Source organism: Juglans microcarpa x Juglans regia, chromosome 1D (assembly GCF_004785595.1).
Source record: "Juglans microcarpa x Juglans regia isolate MS1-56 chromosome 1D, Jm3101_v1.0, whole genome shotgun sequence".
NCBI classification, from domain to species: domain Eukaryota; kingdom Viridiplantae; phylum Streptophyta; class Magnoliopsida; order Fagales; family Juglandaceae; genus Juglans; species Juglans microcarpa x Juglans regia.
In genome coordinates, this window is record NC_054594.1 from 35,427,000 (window position 1) to 35,444,516 (window position 17,517).

Below are 17,517 nucleotides of genomic sequence, written 5' to 3' on the forward strand. Positions count from 1 at the left end.
AATGGGTGAGGTTCATAACTTCTAATCCAAAGCCAAGATTACAGACTACAGTCCTGTCTGCCATCAGAAATGAATAAGAAAAATATATTCTAAATGGAAAGATGCAAATCAGCTAATGAAATAAATAAAACCTTGAAGAATCCAATATCAAATTGCCAATGTCGTTTGGGACCTCAAGCCCCAGATGCTGTCAATTTGCCAGCAAAGTTAAAACAGTGCTGTCTCATTCTCCGTGCTGTCCACACTGCACCGTGCCAAATATGACACCCCCAGATACAGCACCCTGAACATGCAAGGGCATGTTGTGACCCTTTCGGATTTATAAACCCAAGTCCCTCACCATGACAGGTATGTAATTGACTAGAGAACCATTTTCTTTACCCATCTTATCCTTTCACAAAAAACTTGGAGCACTCCCTTTGGCATATCTCTCCGCTCCTGTAATTTGGGGGCAATGAAAAGTGGGGATGGTGAGGCGTCGCATGGCTTGCACCACGGGCAGATGCCTCAGGCTCTGCCCAAATGTAAATTCATGAATGAAAATCTTTATGGGAAGCCCTTCGAACAGAACATTAGCACTTGTTTTTGGGATTAAAATCAGAGAACTTAAAAGTTTGCAAGCAATCCAAATAAAAAAAATGTCATAATACCTGAGAAATTCAATCCTGTTACATCCAAACCATCATTTCCTAAAGTTTCTTTATTATATTACATCAGTAATATGTAAATCAAGCTATCACCATACACTCACTCAAAATAAAAACCACAATGATGGGATAAAATAAAACTAAAAAAAGGGTTAAAAAAACCAAAAATAAATCACACAAATCGGTTAAATGGCTTCCTTCCAACCCCAGCAGGTAAAGAAACCGTAGAATCCACACTCAAATTCCCTATAGATTGAAGTGACTGGTTCTTGTCTAACATTCTTTGGGAGCCAGAATCCTTGTTAGAGAACAAGGAGCCCTTGTTCCACTTGAAAGGCCCTATGCCTTGTGTCAAAGGGAATGAAAGTCGCCTCTTTGACTCGCTGGCCGGAGTCCCTGGAAACCTATCCCTGGGGTTACTACCAGCTCTTACTTTGGCTTTGGCTGAAACTGTTTGAGCCATGTAGCTTGGAACTGAAAATGGTGGGCAGCTCATGAGGCTGTCGTCGTCCTTTAATGACAGATCATAAGCGGAATCAGCTCCACTAGCTCTTGGTCTTGAAAACTTTGACAAGCTGCTGTTGCCTAGTGGGGTTCTATTCGGAGGTGGGGTTCGAGCCTGTTTTGCCGTCGTGAGTATGGTTGATTTTGAGGATCTTGGTGTGGCAATATCCATATTATCAAACCCAAAATGATGTTGCTTGTAGTTGCTTGATTGGGGTAGTGGGCTTGGCTTCAGCTCTGAATGCGGTCTTTGAGGTGTAAGTTGAAAATTTTTCACTGCAAGTCCTTCAGTTGGATTTGCTGGAGGCAGCTGGCGTTCCAACCAGTTCCACCACCATGGGAATCCCCCAGATCGGATATCGGTTAGAGGTGTTTGACCTGATTTAGGAGTGGCTTTCCACAACTGTTGGCAGAGAGAGAGAGAAAGAGAGAGAGAGCATAAACATCAAGATATACAAATATATAGAAAAAATTTGTTGTAAGAAAACTTGGCTTCTGGAGCTAGTTTGAGAAAGAAGGAATCAATTTCCTTTGAAGTTGGTCATTGACCAAGTGTAGGCCAATAACATGGAGATGGGCATGTTGATCATTATTACGAGCTTAAGTGTATCCATGAGCCAGCATACATGTTGATATGCTATGTATCTTGAATTCATTGACTCTAGATGATAGTTTTCAAACAATATAACGTTTGCATTTACAAGGGTACAACTCTGGGAGATGCAGAAACTTGATATCTTTCAAACAGCTTAACTCTACTAGGATGACCTTTGAAAAAGTATTAGCACTGCAATGATTCTTAAAACAGTAAGTCTCTGGAGACCCCAAGTCCTACCTAAATGCTCGTAGCTATTAATCACCAAAAAGACACGTGTGCTGGGGTCTAGACCAAATTCAAGAAAATGCCTTAGGATGCTCCATAATATGAGAAATGGGGGAATGAGAACCATGAAAAAGGGAGGAATGAAAATGAAGATCAATAGAGAAATCATGGTGAAGTAAACAAGACCAGATTGTTAATACTGAATGCCCAATGAAGTGTATTTGTTGGTAGACATTGATGGATTTGTTTGAATAGCTAATTGTGTAAGGGTAGCTCAACCTGGTGATGCAATTGAAGCTGGTCCAAGTTAGTGTTAATAGATTACCTGGTGTGAATATGCATAGGCCATGGCTCTCTCCCTCTTGATAACTGCCTCAACCTTTCTCTGCAATTTTGCCTCTATCTGCTCCTTTGTTAGCAAGCTATCATCCCAGTCATCATGGTTACCTGCCTCGGACTATACCAGTACCCCAATTGTAAATGTTACTTCTTGTTGAAGAAATAATAAAGAAGGCAAATAACCGAAACAACACCAAAGTGTATGTTCTTTTGTACTTTAAACAACAAAAGACCGTTGCCTCACTGGGTCTACTGGTGAGATTCGAAAAGAAGTATACTTCTTTATTAGATTACCAAAATGAAGATCAGGCAAGATGAATTGCAATGTCAAGTCCAAGTAAAGGGGCAGACATAAAGCCATGCCATTAATATGGACAGGCCATACATAATGGACATGGCATAAGGAATTGATTTTTGTAACCAAGGTTAGAACTTTTGATCATCTGATCAAATATCCAATGAGGTGCTACCAATGGGCCAAATTGGGGAGCATTATTGACTGGAAAACTAAAAGCCACATAGCTCAAATCAAATCACTAATAAAAAATAGGGAAACTTACTGCCTGGCTCCATTTGCCAAAGGTACTCTCCACTTCCTTATCATTCCTGAATTGAACTTGCCGCCGGGTTTGGTTTTCTAACATCTGGATCCTCCGTGTCTGAATCTGAGATTGAACACGTACCAAGAGTTGCATGTATTTCATGGCATTCATTGTCTGACGCTTCACATTCTGTCCTCTCACCACTCCTTGAAGCCTCACCAGACCCTTTAATGCTCTAAAGCTTCTCCTTGCCTGTATGAAAAGTACTAGTTATGTGAATTGGGTTATGATCAGACGTTTAATCGAACAAGCTCAGTTCAAAGAGGTCTAGAGGAGTCCTTTTTAAGTTCTTTTCTTTCAATATCTCTTGTCATAAGATCTCCAAATCTGTCCGGTGTTAGATATCATCGCCCAAAACTTGGGTTGACACGGATGAACTTTGATAAATTGCTTCCTCAAGCTAACCTCAACAGAGTATCAGGGAATCACATAGAACCCTATATAGGTCGGCGAATGGCCCTGCCTTAAAGTTGCAGTTTCACTCTCTGGAAATGTTGTGCATGAACTAGATTCTTTGAGAGAACACTACACTAACAATTCTGGCCAAATACAGTCCAAACATGTAGTTTGTGAACAGCTTTGAATTTGGACATATTCGAAAACAATTACCAATTTTTTTTTTATAAGTATATCCGAAAACAATTACATTCAATGTCAAGTGTCCTATAAACTTATCAAATGTGTTTACGTGATAGGAGATCCATCCAAATGGTCACGCAGCCCAAAAAAAAGGGTTACTTACCAAAGAATAAAAATACAAAGGGATATCTGTATTGAATCTTAACTCCATATTCTCATATTTGCTTGTTAGACATGCTGTGATACCACAGGCCCTTGAATAAATGTCTTTGATGTTAGCCAGTTAACAAGAGAAGATGGACAGTTACCTTATAACCTCTATAGGCTGCTTGGATCTTAGTAGCTGAAGCATGGTGGTTTCTTAGAGTTGGTTCTGGTCTGTGGCTAATCTCTTTGTAGTGATGAACAATCCGAGGAGAAGCAGCTCTAGGGGATGCAACCCTTGGAGAAGCAACTCTGGGAGAGGCAACCCTTGGAGAAGGAGCCCTTGGAGAAGCAGCTCTAGGAGTCAGAAAAGGGGGTGTTTTTGATTGCTCAGCAGGCGTGGGAGGCCTAAAAGTTAATATTTGTTGCTCTCTTTCAAAGTCCCCAAAAATTTTTTCAATGCTGCTTGGCTCTCTGAATAGGGGAATGAATGAATTGGTATCCCCATGTCTTAGTTTTCCCTTCTTCTTCTTTTCTTTTGTGCTTTTCTTCTCTGAGTCCTGCAATTGTTATAAAGCAATAATGGAGCAAAGTTCCATTCAGTCCTCATTTCAGAAGTATTTTTCATGCTGGAAGCAAGTGATATTTTCTCTCTAAATCCAGAAAAGTATTTTGAAACCCTAATTGAACAGCTCCGTTTCTACCAAATGTGTTGTTCCAACGAATATATACTAAATGTATGATATTGACTTACATTGACTGGCTTCGCCTTAGAATGCGGTATAAACACTCTCTTGATTGCAGAAAACCAACTGCCTTTCCTTCCCATGTCCCTAGCATTACTGTTTCACCCTGTTAAGGAAGAATGTATCAAATACTTCAGTAGATGCGAGTCCAGATACACATGCATGCATCCAGTCTTGCATATGCATGTATCTTCTTAAAACAGACGCAATAAAATCTTTGGGTGGCTGAAACCAACAAAGACAATTAGCATTGGGACAACATCTGGAGCGTATGATTTGTTTATTTTGTCAAGCTAATGATCACAAAATATTGCAAGCACAGAATAAAGCTATTCAAAAACTACCCAAAAGTTACACGATCCATAAATTATTGACTCCACAACTTTCTCTTCTAAAGCTATTAGTCTGAGGCGCTTAGTATCCCTTCCGCCAAATTAACATCGAAAACCATAGAGATCTGAGATAGCTAGCATTCTGAGGTGATTTTTATTGTTTTACTCTAATCAACAGGGAAAAATAGAGAGATAAGCGATATGACCATATGAGATGTCTATCAAGACACAAACAAAAATGAATTATAATAGCATTTCGAAGAAACTAGTTCAAAATTAACCGGATAGAAGATTAGCCATTGATAGATAATGTAGACCAAAAAACTTACACTAATCAGCAAGAAGAAGGCCACCCCCACCTACCACGAAGGCCAAAGGAGGATCAAATAAATAAAATAGAAACCTTTTAAATAAACAGACCTCCCTCCAAAAAGAACAAAAGAAAAGTTTCATGTATAGAAAGAAATAAGGAGGACGGGAATTTGCAGATTGGGTTCAAATGTTTGTACTATGTAACAGAGAGACACCATCCATGTTTATTGTACGATATGACTACAGAAGTGGGTTTCAAACGTCAATTTCATTGATCTGTATACAGTTGAGATCAATAACATTATCAATATAAACAAACACGTTCTGCCAAACAGAATTATCTACTCAAATACAGAACAAAGAATTGTTTTTTATTTTCGTTAAAAAGGTAAGAAATCCTCCAAGGGGTTGATTCGCTTAATCTGAACAGGGTTCATCTCTCTGTAAAACAAAACTCTTAACAAGATACAAAACAATTCAAGTATTACCTAACATCCAGAGTACTCTGAGGCGGAGAGAGAGAGAGAGAGAGAGTTTATCGAGGTGTAAAAGCAGCACTACTCGCAAAGAAAACTAATTTTTAAGAGTTTAAAGACAAAAATTCTCTGAATAAACACCTGACACTCACAAGGGAAAAGGGATCCAACGAAACGAGGAAATGAACAAGGAAATTACCTTAAAACTGACATCAAACTTCCAACCTCTATAACAAAAACTGCCCAGCTTTCCAAATTCTACTTCAATTAATATCTCCAAAAGATTATACCTGATCATCAGACAACATAATTAACATAAACCTAAAAGTGCACACAATTAAATATGGCTAAGGTAACTGAGATCATGTGTACCTTGCTAAACCTTCGGACCTTCCAAAGGCTCTTCAGAAAGCTGTTTTCAGCCAAAAGGAAGAGCAAGCAGGGAAGAGCCCTCTCTCTTCTCTCTCTCTCTCTCTCTCTCTCTAGCCTCCCTCTCCCTTCCTGTGCCACAAGTTGCTTTCCCTCATAGCTAGCTAGCTATAGCTCTTTTCTTTCTTTCTGTGTCCTTCCCTAGCAGTTTCTCTCTCTACAAACTTTGAATCGGGTTCCTACTCGTATGAATTTTACTTTTCTTCCTTCTCTTTGCTACCTTACTTTCACCTTTTGTGGGATTTATATTTAATTGTTTTTCCTTTTGGTGTCACTAATCATCATGAATGATGAGAAGGAAAGAGAAAGGGGGGAGGAGTTGGCCACTTTCTCACTCAATGTGCCCAACCTTCAACTACCTTTACTTCAGTGGGAAGACTTCTGTACATCAAACTATTCCCTACTAATTAACGGTTAGGTTTGGTACACTAATTATTATTATTATTATTATTATTTACATTTTAATTATTTTTCATCATCATCATCTTTCCTGCCTGCCTTGGTACCTTCCTGACCTCAAAATTTATTTTTATTTTTTGCTGCTTATTTATATCGGAGAAAGTTTACTACGCCGCTCTAAATTGATCGTTCCATTTAATTGCTGATTAAATTTTTTATTATTTAATAATTAAAAAAGTAGTTTTAAGTATATTAATATATTTTTTTATTTTTTTAAAAATATTTAAAAAATATAAAAAATTAAAATAAAATAAATATTAAACGATACACTCAACAGTAAAAGTGGAGCAGCATACACTCTTTATACTCTCTAAAGATACTCTCATTCTACTTTGTGCATTTCTAGAGATCGGGTGTAATTTACTAACATGTGCCCATTACATCGGGAAGAGAAAGAATTATTTTTCTTTATCATTATTCATCTCTTATATTTTATATTTTATAAAAAAATATCAGATATAAAATATAAAAATAAATAATAACTGATATATAACAAAATTTGAGAAAGAAAACATGTGTACGAAGAAAAAAAAAATTCAAGATTAAAAAGATCAAAGACGTTATAATTTTGACCTAGTACTTGTTCTGATAGAACAAACTTGAGTTTCGGACAATTTGACGAAGTTTTCTGAACCAAATTTGAAGTTGGGTCAAGTCCAAAAATGTGACCAATTAATAAGGTCACAATGTTCTCTACCTTGTCTGTGTGCCTGTCAAATATCTAGGCCTAGGGTTTTATATATATATATATAATTCTATTGTTTTATCTACTTTACTTGTAGTCTTGTAGATGGAGCCCAGGAGTTAAATCTGAGGCTGACGATTGCTTGCTGAGACTCCAGTTTCACCGAAGTCAGAAGTTTACAAAAAAACACGGAGTAATTCATGTTGAAGTTGCACCGCGTTTAAATATTAAATTGGATTAAATTGAGTTGAGTTGAATTGAGTTGATAAAATATTATTAGAATATTATTTTTTAATATTATTATTATTTAAAATTTTAAAAAAAAATTAAATTATTTATTATATTTTATATTAAAATTTAAAAAAATTATAATAATAAGTTAAAATAAATTTAGAGAAGTTTAAATTTTAAATTATAATGATGAGCAGCGATGGTCGTACTGAGTTGTCGAAATGAAAGACTTTTCTTGCTTATTAATGTTAAAATTAAGTTGCAAATTCCCTGTTTTTTAAAGAGCATATTTTAAAGTTGAAGAATGATAAATACACAATTATTACAATTATTTTAGTCTCATCTCTAGTAACATATTTGAGAATAAATATTGATTTATTTTAAAAAAAAAATAATTACAGTCATGAATATATAAATTTTGTATAACCAATTTGAAAAAAATAAATAGATATAAGATTTATATATTAAGAAATTAATTTTTTAATAATAAATTTTATTTTTTTTAAATAATCGAACAACACTTAGTAAATTTTTTTTAATATACAAAAAGAAATCACGAATACATTACAAAAGAATTAAATGTTGTCACACATTGTTGTCAGATAAAATCTAGACACCTGTCCAATCTCTTAGCCAAACATCAGATCAATCATAACTACAAACACGGGAATTAATGCTGAATGCGGACACCTTACCTTTATCACTCTTCGTTTTTTTTTTTTTTTTTTTCATTCTTTAAATTTGATTGATGGATATCATGGATTTGATTTTAATACCCTAAAATGCCCATTTATATGTAGTTATTATCAGGAGGAGAAGTTATGCTTAGAATTTTATAAAAATAAAGTTATAAATTAAGATTATTTTATATAATATATTAAATTTGAGAAATGTATTATTTATTATTCACTTTCGAATAACTCTACATATAATTATAAAATATATAAACATGACATAATTACTTTAAAAAAAATAAAATTTATTATTAAAAAATTAATTTTTTTCATATGAATCTTATATTTTATTTTATTTTTTAAAACGATTATATGGTAGTTATATAATTTACAATTATAAATATTCTTTTCTTATTCATTTTTATATCTTATATCTATACTTTTTTTAGAAGATAAAAGATTATTTTTCGCACCTATAACAAATTAGAAGATTTTTTTTTTTTTTTTAACTATAACATTTCTCTTTCCTGTATATGCAATATTGGAGCGTGATTTGTACTTGCCACAGATTAAGGTGGGGTTAAACTTAAACCTAAAACCCAAAGCAAAGAAGTAGCCTTCATGGTATGAAAACAGTAGCGTATTCCACGTGGAGCCTACCGACAACGGATGTGGCCCCTAGACATTCGAAATTAGCCATGTGATATCAGCCATTGGATCAGAATAGTAATGGCAAGTTGCAGGAACTCTGACGCTTATGATGGTTTTTGCACACTTTGTTGTAAACAAAAATCTACTGTCACAGACAGATGGTCCCGATTGGTCCTGATAATTTATTTATTTATTTATTAAAAAAGTATTTTTTTTAATGTTATTTTAAATTTTTCTTTAAAAAAAGGTTTAAGAATATAAAAAAATAAATAGAAAAAAAAAAGATTGTGAACACTGCTCGGTTGTAAAATATGTCGAGCAAAGCTAAACTAGAGTCTAGATCCATCCGATGGGTCCGGAATAAGTATTTTTATTTTATTTTTATTTAATGACTTAAGAAGTAGTTTTTTGTAATTTTTTTTAAATATTTAAGGATGTGATTGGAAAAAAATAAATAAATAAATGATCTTGTCAGAGCACGGCTCAAATCCTCGGATTACACCTACCTCCTGTCGGGTGCAGCACGGCTCAAATATGTTTGTGTATCATCCCATCATTATAACACTCTCTGGCGACGCACGTGAGGCGTGATAGAAAAAACACGCCGAGTACATAGGATCCGACATTGACATGGCAAATCCTGTTTTTCTGCCCCGGCTTCTAGAATTCAATTTTCATTAAAGAGATTATTAATCTTTGGGATCAGAAACCATCAAAATATAATATAGTTGAATCAATGTATGATTTTCTATAATTGGGTACCAAAAAGATTAACTTTTGGATTCATGGGTAGTTGAACTACAACATGGGTTCTGTATAGGTTAAAGGTACCAAAATTTCTTTCAACTTTCAACGCAATCGATTTGCATATCTTTGCATAGAAAGTATTTTAAAATTAAAATAAAAAACTTATTAATTAATGAGTCTCATGTTTATCAAACTTAAAATGATAGAAAATTCATGTTCCTTAAAAATTACTACAATCACAAAGAAATTTCATAAAAATAATTAATCACAAAATAGCATGACTTCATATAATACGTTAGATCTATTTTATAATAAAAAATAGTTTTATAATCTAACGTATTATATCAAGTCACGTCATCTTATAAATTTACTTTTATGAAATTTTTTTATAGTTAAAATAGTTCTCACTCATTATATTAAATAAGAGAGAAATATTGTAGATTTTATCATGATCAAAATGTAACACGTAAATCTAAATAGAAATTTTTTTCTCATCAGTTACTATTCATTAATCTACACCCCGTATTTTATGAAAAACATTTCCACACTTTATGAAAAAAATTAGTATGAAATGTAAAAGTAAATAGTGACTGATGCATATAATTTTTTATCTAAATAAGAGGAGAACGTACAATCTAGACTAGAAGTGAAATTAAGAATTAAAAAAATATATTTTAATATTTAAGTATCTATTATGAGATGAGACAATTGATTAAGCCATTTGTTAAATTAAATAATTAGAAAAAGGTACTGGTGGATATTTTGTGGTATTTACTATTTAGATTACTGTTTGATCTATGTTTAGGGAATGCAGCTTCTAGTATGGATCTCGCAGCTCACCATTAAAGACTATTTACAAATATCAACTACATTCGATTATATATATATAATTTCCCACAACTTCTTAAATATCAATATTTTAATTAGAGCGATATGATATTTGTGGATAAATGACAAAAGCCATGCATCCCCTTTAGAATATCATGTACAATATAATAATCAAGATTGGCTCCTTGCCGCCTTACATGTCGGTCCGCTCTCTTAATCATTAGAAAGAAAGAGATAAACACATTCTGATCACACATACACCATCGATGGAGCTAGCCGCGTTTAGCATAAAAAGTGGCCGAATATATATACATATATATATATATATATATATATATATATATAATTATACAAGGTAAAGTGTCTATTTCATCATTTCCTGAATTAAAATGGTAATCTCCACTATTTTGTTGTTCATGATGTTAATTATTAGATTCCTCTCAGCTACAGCTCTTACATCATTAATCATTAAAAAAAAAGTAGTTATCAATTATAATAGTCGAGGCAGAATATCAAGAAAGGAGATAGATGTTTTAAAAGTGATTAAATTTAAATAAATAATATTAGATATAATTATAAAATGGGTATATTTTGCATACTTTTTTTAAGAAAATAAAATAAAATTTATTATTAAAAAAATAAATCTTCATGTAAATTTAGATTTATACAATATTTTTTAAATAAAATATATGAAATTATTTTATACATTTTAAGAATGTAAATATCATTTCTCAATTTAAAATTAAGCTAGTTTGTTCCTAAAAGTTTAAATATGTGGTTAATTAAGTACTAAACTACAGTCCATCTTTTTTCTCATTCAGTGTTTAGTGTCTCAACGACAAATTCACGTCCTCTAGCAGCTACTATCTCTTCGAACTTTTTTGGTAGGTCAACCGAAATCAGGATTAAACTACAAAAGAATATATAGTATACATTTTCTAGCAATATAAAATTGAAAAAAGAGGACACCCTGGTTTTCTCTAACAAAAAATAAAAATAAACCCTAATATATATTGTTGAAACATGATATTTTAAGATCAAGAAGACAACGTACGTATGTACGTACATGGTGGCAGATCATGTGGTTTGGTGTGCTTGCTTCTCCATGTAGAAATTTGGAATTAGCAGAGTTCATGATGTCATGTATATATATACTAGCTAGCTAACGTATAATAATAGTTTATATTAATTAAGAAGATTAAAAATTTTTGGGAAAATGTTAATAAATCGTTTGAAATTCAAGGAATAATAAGTACTAGTCTAGGATATATAAAGTACCAAATAATTAAAGGCCAGTACTTCATGAAATACTTAGGATAAATTAAGAACCTAATTAAAAGCCATAATGCAGTTTCGCATGCATCGGTGGTAGTACTGCATCATCATGTACTTGTTTTAGACTTCGAAGACCCATTGATTCAACGCGCATGGGGAATCAAATTACCATCGTCACACGTACGTCGACGCGGCAAAGCGCAAAGTTCAGTGGCTGGTCAAAGTTCAAACACCGCGGGGAAATCAATTCCTGGAAAATGGAATTAAACACTTCTACTAGCTAGTTTTTTGTTTTTTTAATCATTGTGTGTTGATTGGTCAGTACCGTTGAGTTCTTTTTTTTTTTTTTTTTTGTAATTATTTTTACATTAGTTTGGCAAAGTGAATTCACATCATATATATGTTATTGGGCCAATTAATATATATAAAGACATTACTTTAAAGATTTTCATTTTTATAAATTAACCACAAGCTGGTGGATATATACCATAGAAGTAATTAAATGCATGGAGTTCCATTTCCAGAAACTTGTGATCATCATCATGCATGAGGCCGTCGACGAAAAAAATTCAGTCAAGATGGGTCAACACCAGATGCAGGGAAATTCGATTAAATGATGCAAAATACCAGAGTTAATTAATTAGGTATATATGCAGCTACATGTACGTGCATATACATGATAAATATAGAACATGAAAAATAATCGTTTGGGGAAAAAAAATCAAATCACGAGACTGAATTGACGATGAAAAAAGAAGAAGAAGAAGAAGAAGAAGAAGAAGAAGAAGAAAAAGATAAAGAAGAGTGAAACAGATCATGGAAAGGTAGTTGAGAAAGCTTAGCTAGAAATTAGAAGAAAACAACATTTATGCTTTCGGATCGGAGGAGATATTATTAAAGAGTCCCGAAACAACCTAACTTGTTGAGTGTGATGCAGATTACATAACCACTAATATCCTTTCTCTTCAAGTTCTTTATATTTGTTTTTGAGTGGCTTATAAGCAAAAACATGAATAGCTATATCTAATTTATAGATAGGTTAGCTTGGGTTGTTAACCTAAATAATATTGGAGGTCCAAGAAAAGGTAAAATTGCATCGATCATCATGAGTTCGTAGGCATGGTGAGGTCATTTTGGCCCCAACCGATCATTTTGATCTTAAAATTTTCGACATGAAAAAAAAAAAAAGTTATTGGAATTAGATATTTTGAAATCCAATACATTAATTGACCATTTATAACCAAATAAAAGCTTTTCATTTTTATTTTATTTTTCTTAACCGTTAATTATATTTATAAATATGATCATGATCCTATAAAAAAGAATTTGTAGAGAAGTCATATATATATATATATATATATATATATATAATAATGGCCAGCCAATTCTGGATAAATCTTTCTCATAAAATAATAGATAGGAAAAAAAAACAGAGAGCTAGATGATCAGATCATTGATCAAACAATAAAATGAAGGGGAAATATTTTCAAAATTTACCATTTGGACACATGCATGCAAACTATCATGTACGTACTACGTACTAATGATCATGCATAATTAATGTTCGTGATCGGCCTGATCATGATCCTCCCGCCCTGCCATCACCATTCTACTAAGACGACTAGGACCCAGCTTCTTCCTTCTCATAATACTCCTCCTCCTTATCACTTCCATTTGATTCCTCCTCCTAACTTGCATCATTGCTTCTTCTTCGACAACAAATCTTCTCATTAAAACGTCGTCGGTCAAAGACTTTCCACGGAAAACTCTTCTTCCTTCCACACTAAGTCTTGCATGACTTGGAAAAGGAATAATTCTCTGATGATCTTGTGACGTAGTAGTAGTAGTAGTAGTAGTGGGAAATGGCTTTGATCTTGGGTAGCTGTTGCTTCTTCTGGGTGGCACCTGATCAGCTCGGAAAACCTCGTTGTAAGAAGAGATTGGTGCACAAAGACAAACTCGAGTGAATGAAGTGGCTACCCTTAGAGAGGTGCATTTTCTTAGCTTATGTACTGATCTAGTACTGGTACTTGGGATATCTTTGCTGCTACTTTTGGAATTAATGGTTTTCCATGGCGTAGCGTTTGTCGTCGGGATTTCTGTGGACTTGGAAATGGGTCTCCATACAGTGGCCATCTCGATTGCTCTTTGATACCAAGGCTTCCTATAACGCATGCATATAAGAGGTAGTACATGTCATGCATAATATTATTATATATCTTCGCGTGCATGCATGCATGTTATCATGATCATGTAGTGCACTTTAACTGTAACATGCATATATATATATATATATATTTGTGATATCAAAACATATATGAAAGTTTATATGGATCTATGCCAATATATTAAAAGTAGAAAGTGGAAAGTTTGAAAACATATATGTTAACAATGTGAACCCAATGAAAACTAAAGTAAAGTTATCGTAAAACCAAAGATGCTTGCTTGCTTGCTTCCCCCGGCCTCTTAATTTGACGTTGACATGATGAAGACTTGGTGCTGGGTCAGAATCTTCAAATTTCAAATTTAGACTCAGCCTGGAGTTTTATTTACGGCCGTTTAATTTGCACCAAAGTAGGCGGTCCAAGCTGACCTCCTTTTGTTGCTTATTTGAAATCTTAGAAAAGTTTCTGAACATTCTACTCATAATTTAATATAATCTCCTATACAAATTACATGCCCAAAAATAATTCTTCAACAAGAAAATACCTAGTTTTGGATGTACATATAATGAAATATGTTCAATCATGCTGGAGAATTAAAAGTTATATATGCAAGGCTCATGACATTACACAATATACTAGGAAGACTTGATGAAATCTAATGTGTTAAGGATGTGCGAAACTATATATATTTGCAAATACTAAGAAATAACCCACCAAAAAAACAAAGCACTTTGAAGTAAGAGAAATTATATTTGGAATCCTAAAGTGTACAAATGCCGTGCATTCCTTTAAAAAAAATAATTGGGTAAATCTGAAACCCGCATAAAAATTTAATTTTTTAATGATGAATCTATCTTTTTAAAAAATAGTACAAGATATTTACGCTAAGAATCTATCTATTACTATGTAAAAACATTTTTTTTTTTTTTTATGGTTTATGGGATCATGCTTACAAAACGTCAAACAGTTAAGACTGGGCCTCGCGGAGTCCACCGATGTTCGAACATGGGTGTCCATAAGAAAGAACCCTGGACCCAAAGCAAGAATGCAATAAAGAAGAAAACTAAGGCCCAAAATAAATTACACGTTCTTTTTTTATTTGGATTTCCAGTTAAGTCTTAAACAAAGAGAGAATGATTTTAACTCTTTAAGACTTTAAGTAATAAAGGAGAATGGGTTAACTGTAGAGTAATATCGTTAATCATATTAAAAAAATATATGTATTTTTCACATGTTTGAATTACATATGCCATTCAGTAGACTAAGTAGTTTGGGGTTGGGAGAAATTATTTTTATCTTTCCTTGCATTTTTTTCAATCCAAGTGCTTTCGTCCACATTCTATTGACATTAAGGCTCGTTTGGATACAAAAATACTTTCAATCTATCTCATTTCATTTTATCTCATTATTATAACTTTTTCAAATTTTCATACAAAATATAATAAACTATTCAACTTTTTTAAATCTCAAAATAATAATAATATTAAAAAAATAATATTCTAACAATATTCTATTCAACTCAGCTAAAATTATCTCATCTCAATATTCAAACGAGCCCTAACAGTAAAAGCTAAAGCCATGTTATCGTGTAGCTTAGATTAAAAATAAAATATCACATGTCAACTAAAATAATAATAATAAGAATAATAATAATAAAACTTTCGAGAAAGGAAGTTCCCTCCTTCCACCACCTATGAAGTGAAGCCACTTGTAGGGCAGCTTGATAAGGCCTCTAGAAGTGGCCTTTTCGGCAAGCTACTTTTGTTTGGTCCAGATTGGGCTTAATTCCAAACATAAGTTGCTAGAGGTGGCCTAAACCCTTTATGTGATTCACTTGGCATTGAAACTTTAAATCAGGAATAACAAATGGATGTAAAGATTTTCTAGAATCCTCAATTACTTACATTAGATGAATAACATGAGAAAATGAAGAGACTGAATGTTTTTTATTTTTAGTAAGTGTATATACAGCACTGTCACATTGACATGCAGAATCACTAGGCCTATTAATTATCCCTGTTTTGTGGGTAAGAGGACACATTTATTAGTAATTACCACCATATTCATGGTTTAGCTGAAAGCTGTAGAACTTTTGACAGCAAACAGGGATAAGAACTGTCTCAAGAGGATCATATCATGTAGACAGAGCAAATAGCAATGCACAGTAAGAAAGGCAGAGTGCAAACAATCTAAATGATCAGTTTGTTTTTTTTCCTGAGACTGGATGATCAAGTAAATATTTTAACGGCTATGCTATGAACAGCACACTTTGAACAAAATAGAGCAAGATATTGTATATTCTGTACTAGAAAAACTGCAGAGAGTAACAAAGAAGGCAAGGAGCGTTTTCTTGGCATACCTTGTGTTTGAGTTCTTTGGATCTTGCATGAACTAAGCCAACTGGAGTATGAGTATGTGAGAGCTGGAGAAGAAGAGCAAAGAAGTTTTAGTTGGGTTGGGAATCATGAAGAGCCTTTTCCTGCAATTTGTAACTTCAAGATGGGGTTGGCAATGTTCTTCTTTTTTTCTTTTCTCCATTCTTTATTGCAGCCCACCCCTTCTTTTGCTTTGGCAGGCATGATTCTTATTGATCTTAAGAGAGAGAAAGAGAGAGTTTGAAATTTCAAAGGCAAAGTAAAATTGATGCTTTTGAGGCCAATTACTAAAGAACCCCCCCACCAGTAGTCACTTTAAAAGGGAAAAATGCCCCTATCAAACTCCATCTCTTGGTAGGGCATGGAAAGTATGCAGACCCCTTGTAATCATGTTTAGTTCCTGACTTTATGATTGTGGGCGAGTCAGATTTCTTAGGGTATTAATTTGTTTAAGACATGCTTGGCCTGCCTTTCTGACAGAAAAATTATAGACTATCAAAGTAGCTTTTGGTTTGATTGATAAGTTTTTTTTCAATCTCTGTATTAAGATATTGCTTTTGCATGTTGAATCTCATGATACTGCTACTAGTCTTTTGCCATTAGAAATCTATATTCTATTGCACAAAATTATGAATGGAATGCACTTGAAAGAATGTTTGCAAAGATTAAATGTCCTTGCCTTAATTTTCTTTTGGCAATAGTGGAATCATTGAAATAATTATCATATACTCGATGAGAGTAACTAAAAAGAAAATTGTGTCAAATATGCAGACGAGCTCAACTCCAGACTAGCATATGATGAGATCATGAGATAATTGTTTTAAACAGCCAAGAAGAGGCATAATATACTAAAATACCAATTAAAACATACATAAGAGTTAAGCTACAATTAAAAAAAAATCTGGCATAAAATATTTTCGTCTGTGTGTATTGTTGAACTTTTGAATATAGGAAAAGGAACCCATTTCATAGTCCTCAAAAGGAGGGCAAAATGAGCCAAGGTGCAGGCATGTTTAAGGTCCAGTCTGGTTCTAAATAATTTGCTAATGGATGGCATCATGATTCAGTCTGTGGGTGGTGTTATATCCAGCACCCCAAAAGATGCTGCAAATAGGAAAAGTCATGATGATTGGATATGTTGGGATGGAGATTGCGCCTGTACGCTTAAATTGTTTGTTTATATTATGTCAATAAAACAGTCATTGGGATATTTATACTATTCTTTTACACCATCAGACTGCATTCAATTTCAGGCGCATTTTGGTGTTTAATTGGCAATTATTTTACATTCAACGCTTAACATAGTTCATAACATATAGCTTTTACAAAAACAAAATGTAATTTACAAGGGATGTAACCTAAATTCTAAAGGGTTTTTTATTTGGAGTAAAAAAAAAAAAAAGTACTGGGGTTTTCAGTCAGCTTTTGCTTTTGTGCATTGTAGACCATAGAAATGATACATTGGAATTCAGAGCTTCCCACCAAAGGAAGAAA

At 33.3% G+C, this 17,517-nt stretch overlaps 2 protein-coding genes across 3 annotated transcripts; both read right to left on the reverse strand.

Annotated features, from left to right (window-relative positions):
• Positions 1-613: 613 nt before the first annotated feature.
• Positions 614-6,281, reverse strand: LOC121253423 (protein IQ-DOMAIN 14). 2 transcript variants are annotated; one of them, XM_041153435.1, is made up of 8 exons: positions 5,877-6,281; positions 5,704-5,794; positions 5,046-5,075; positions 4,393-4,490; positions 3,803-4,198; positions 2,874-3,107; positions 2,300-2,431; positions 614-1,554 (listed from the first exon to the last, which is right to left on the reverse strand). In XM_041153435.1, exons 4-8 carry the CDS (start codon positions 4,465-4,467, stop codon positions 820-822), a joined length of 1,572 nt encoding a protein of 523 aa, XP_041009369.1. In that variant the 5' UTR covers positions 4,468-4,490; positions 5,046-5,075; positions 5,704-5,794; positions 5,877-6,281; the 3' UTR covers positions 614-819. The 2 variants fall into 2 exon arrangements, with proteins under 2 accessions (XP_041009369.1, XP_041009373.1); XM_041153439.1 differs by lacking the exon at positions 5,046-5,075.
• A 6,636-nt stretch (positions 6,282-12,917) lies between these two features.
• On the reverse strand, positions 12,918-16,235 carry LOC121248585. Its single transcript, XM_041147090.1, has 2 exons — positions 16,008-16,235; positions 12,918-13,647 (listed from the first exon to the last, which is right to left on the reverse strand). Exons 1-2 carry the CDS (start codon positions 16,034-16,036, stop codon positions 13,041-13,043), a joined length of 636 nt encoding a protein of 211 aa, XP_041003024.1. The 5' UTR covers positions 16,037-16,235; the 3' UTR covers positions 12,918-13,040.
• Between the last annotated feature and the right edge of the window lie 1,282 nt (positions 16,236-17,517).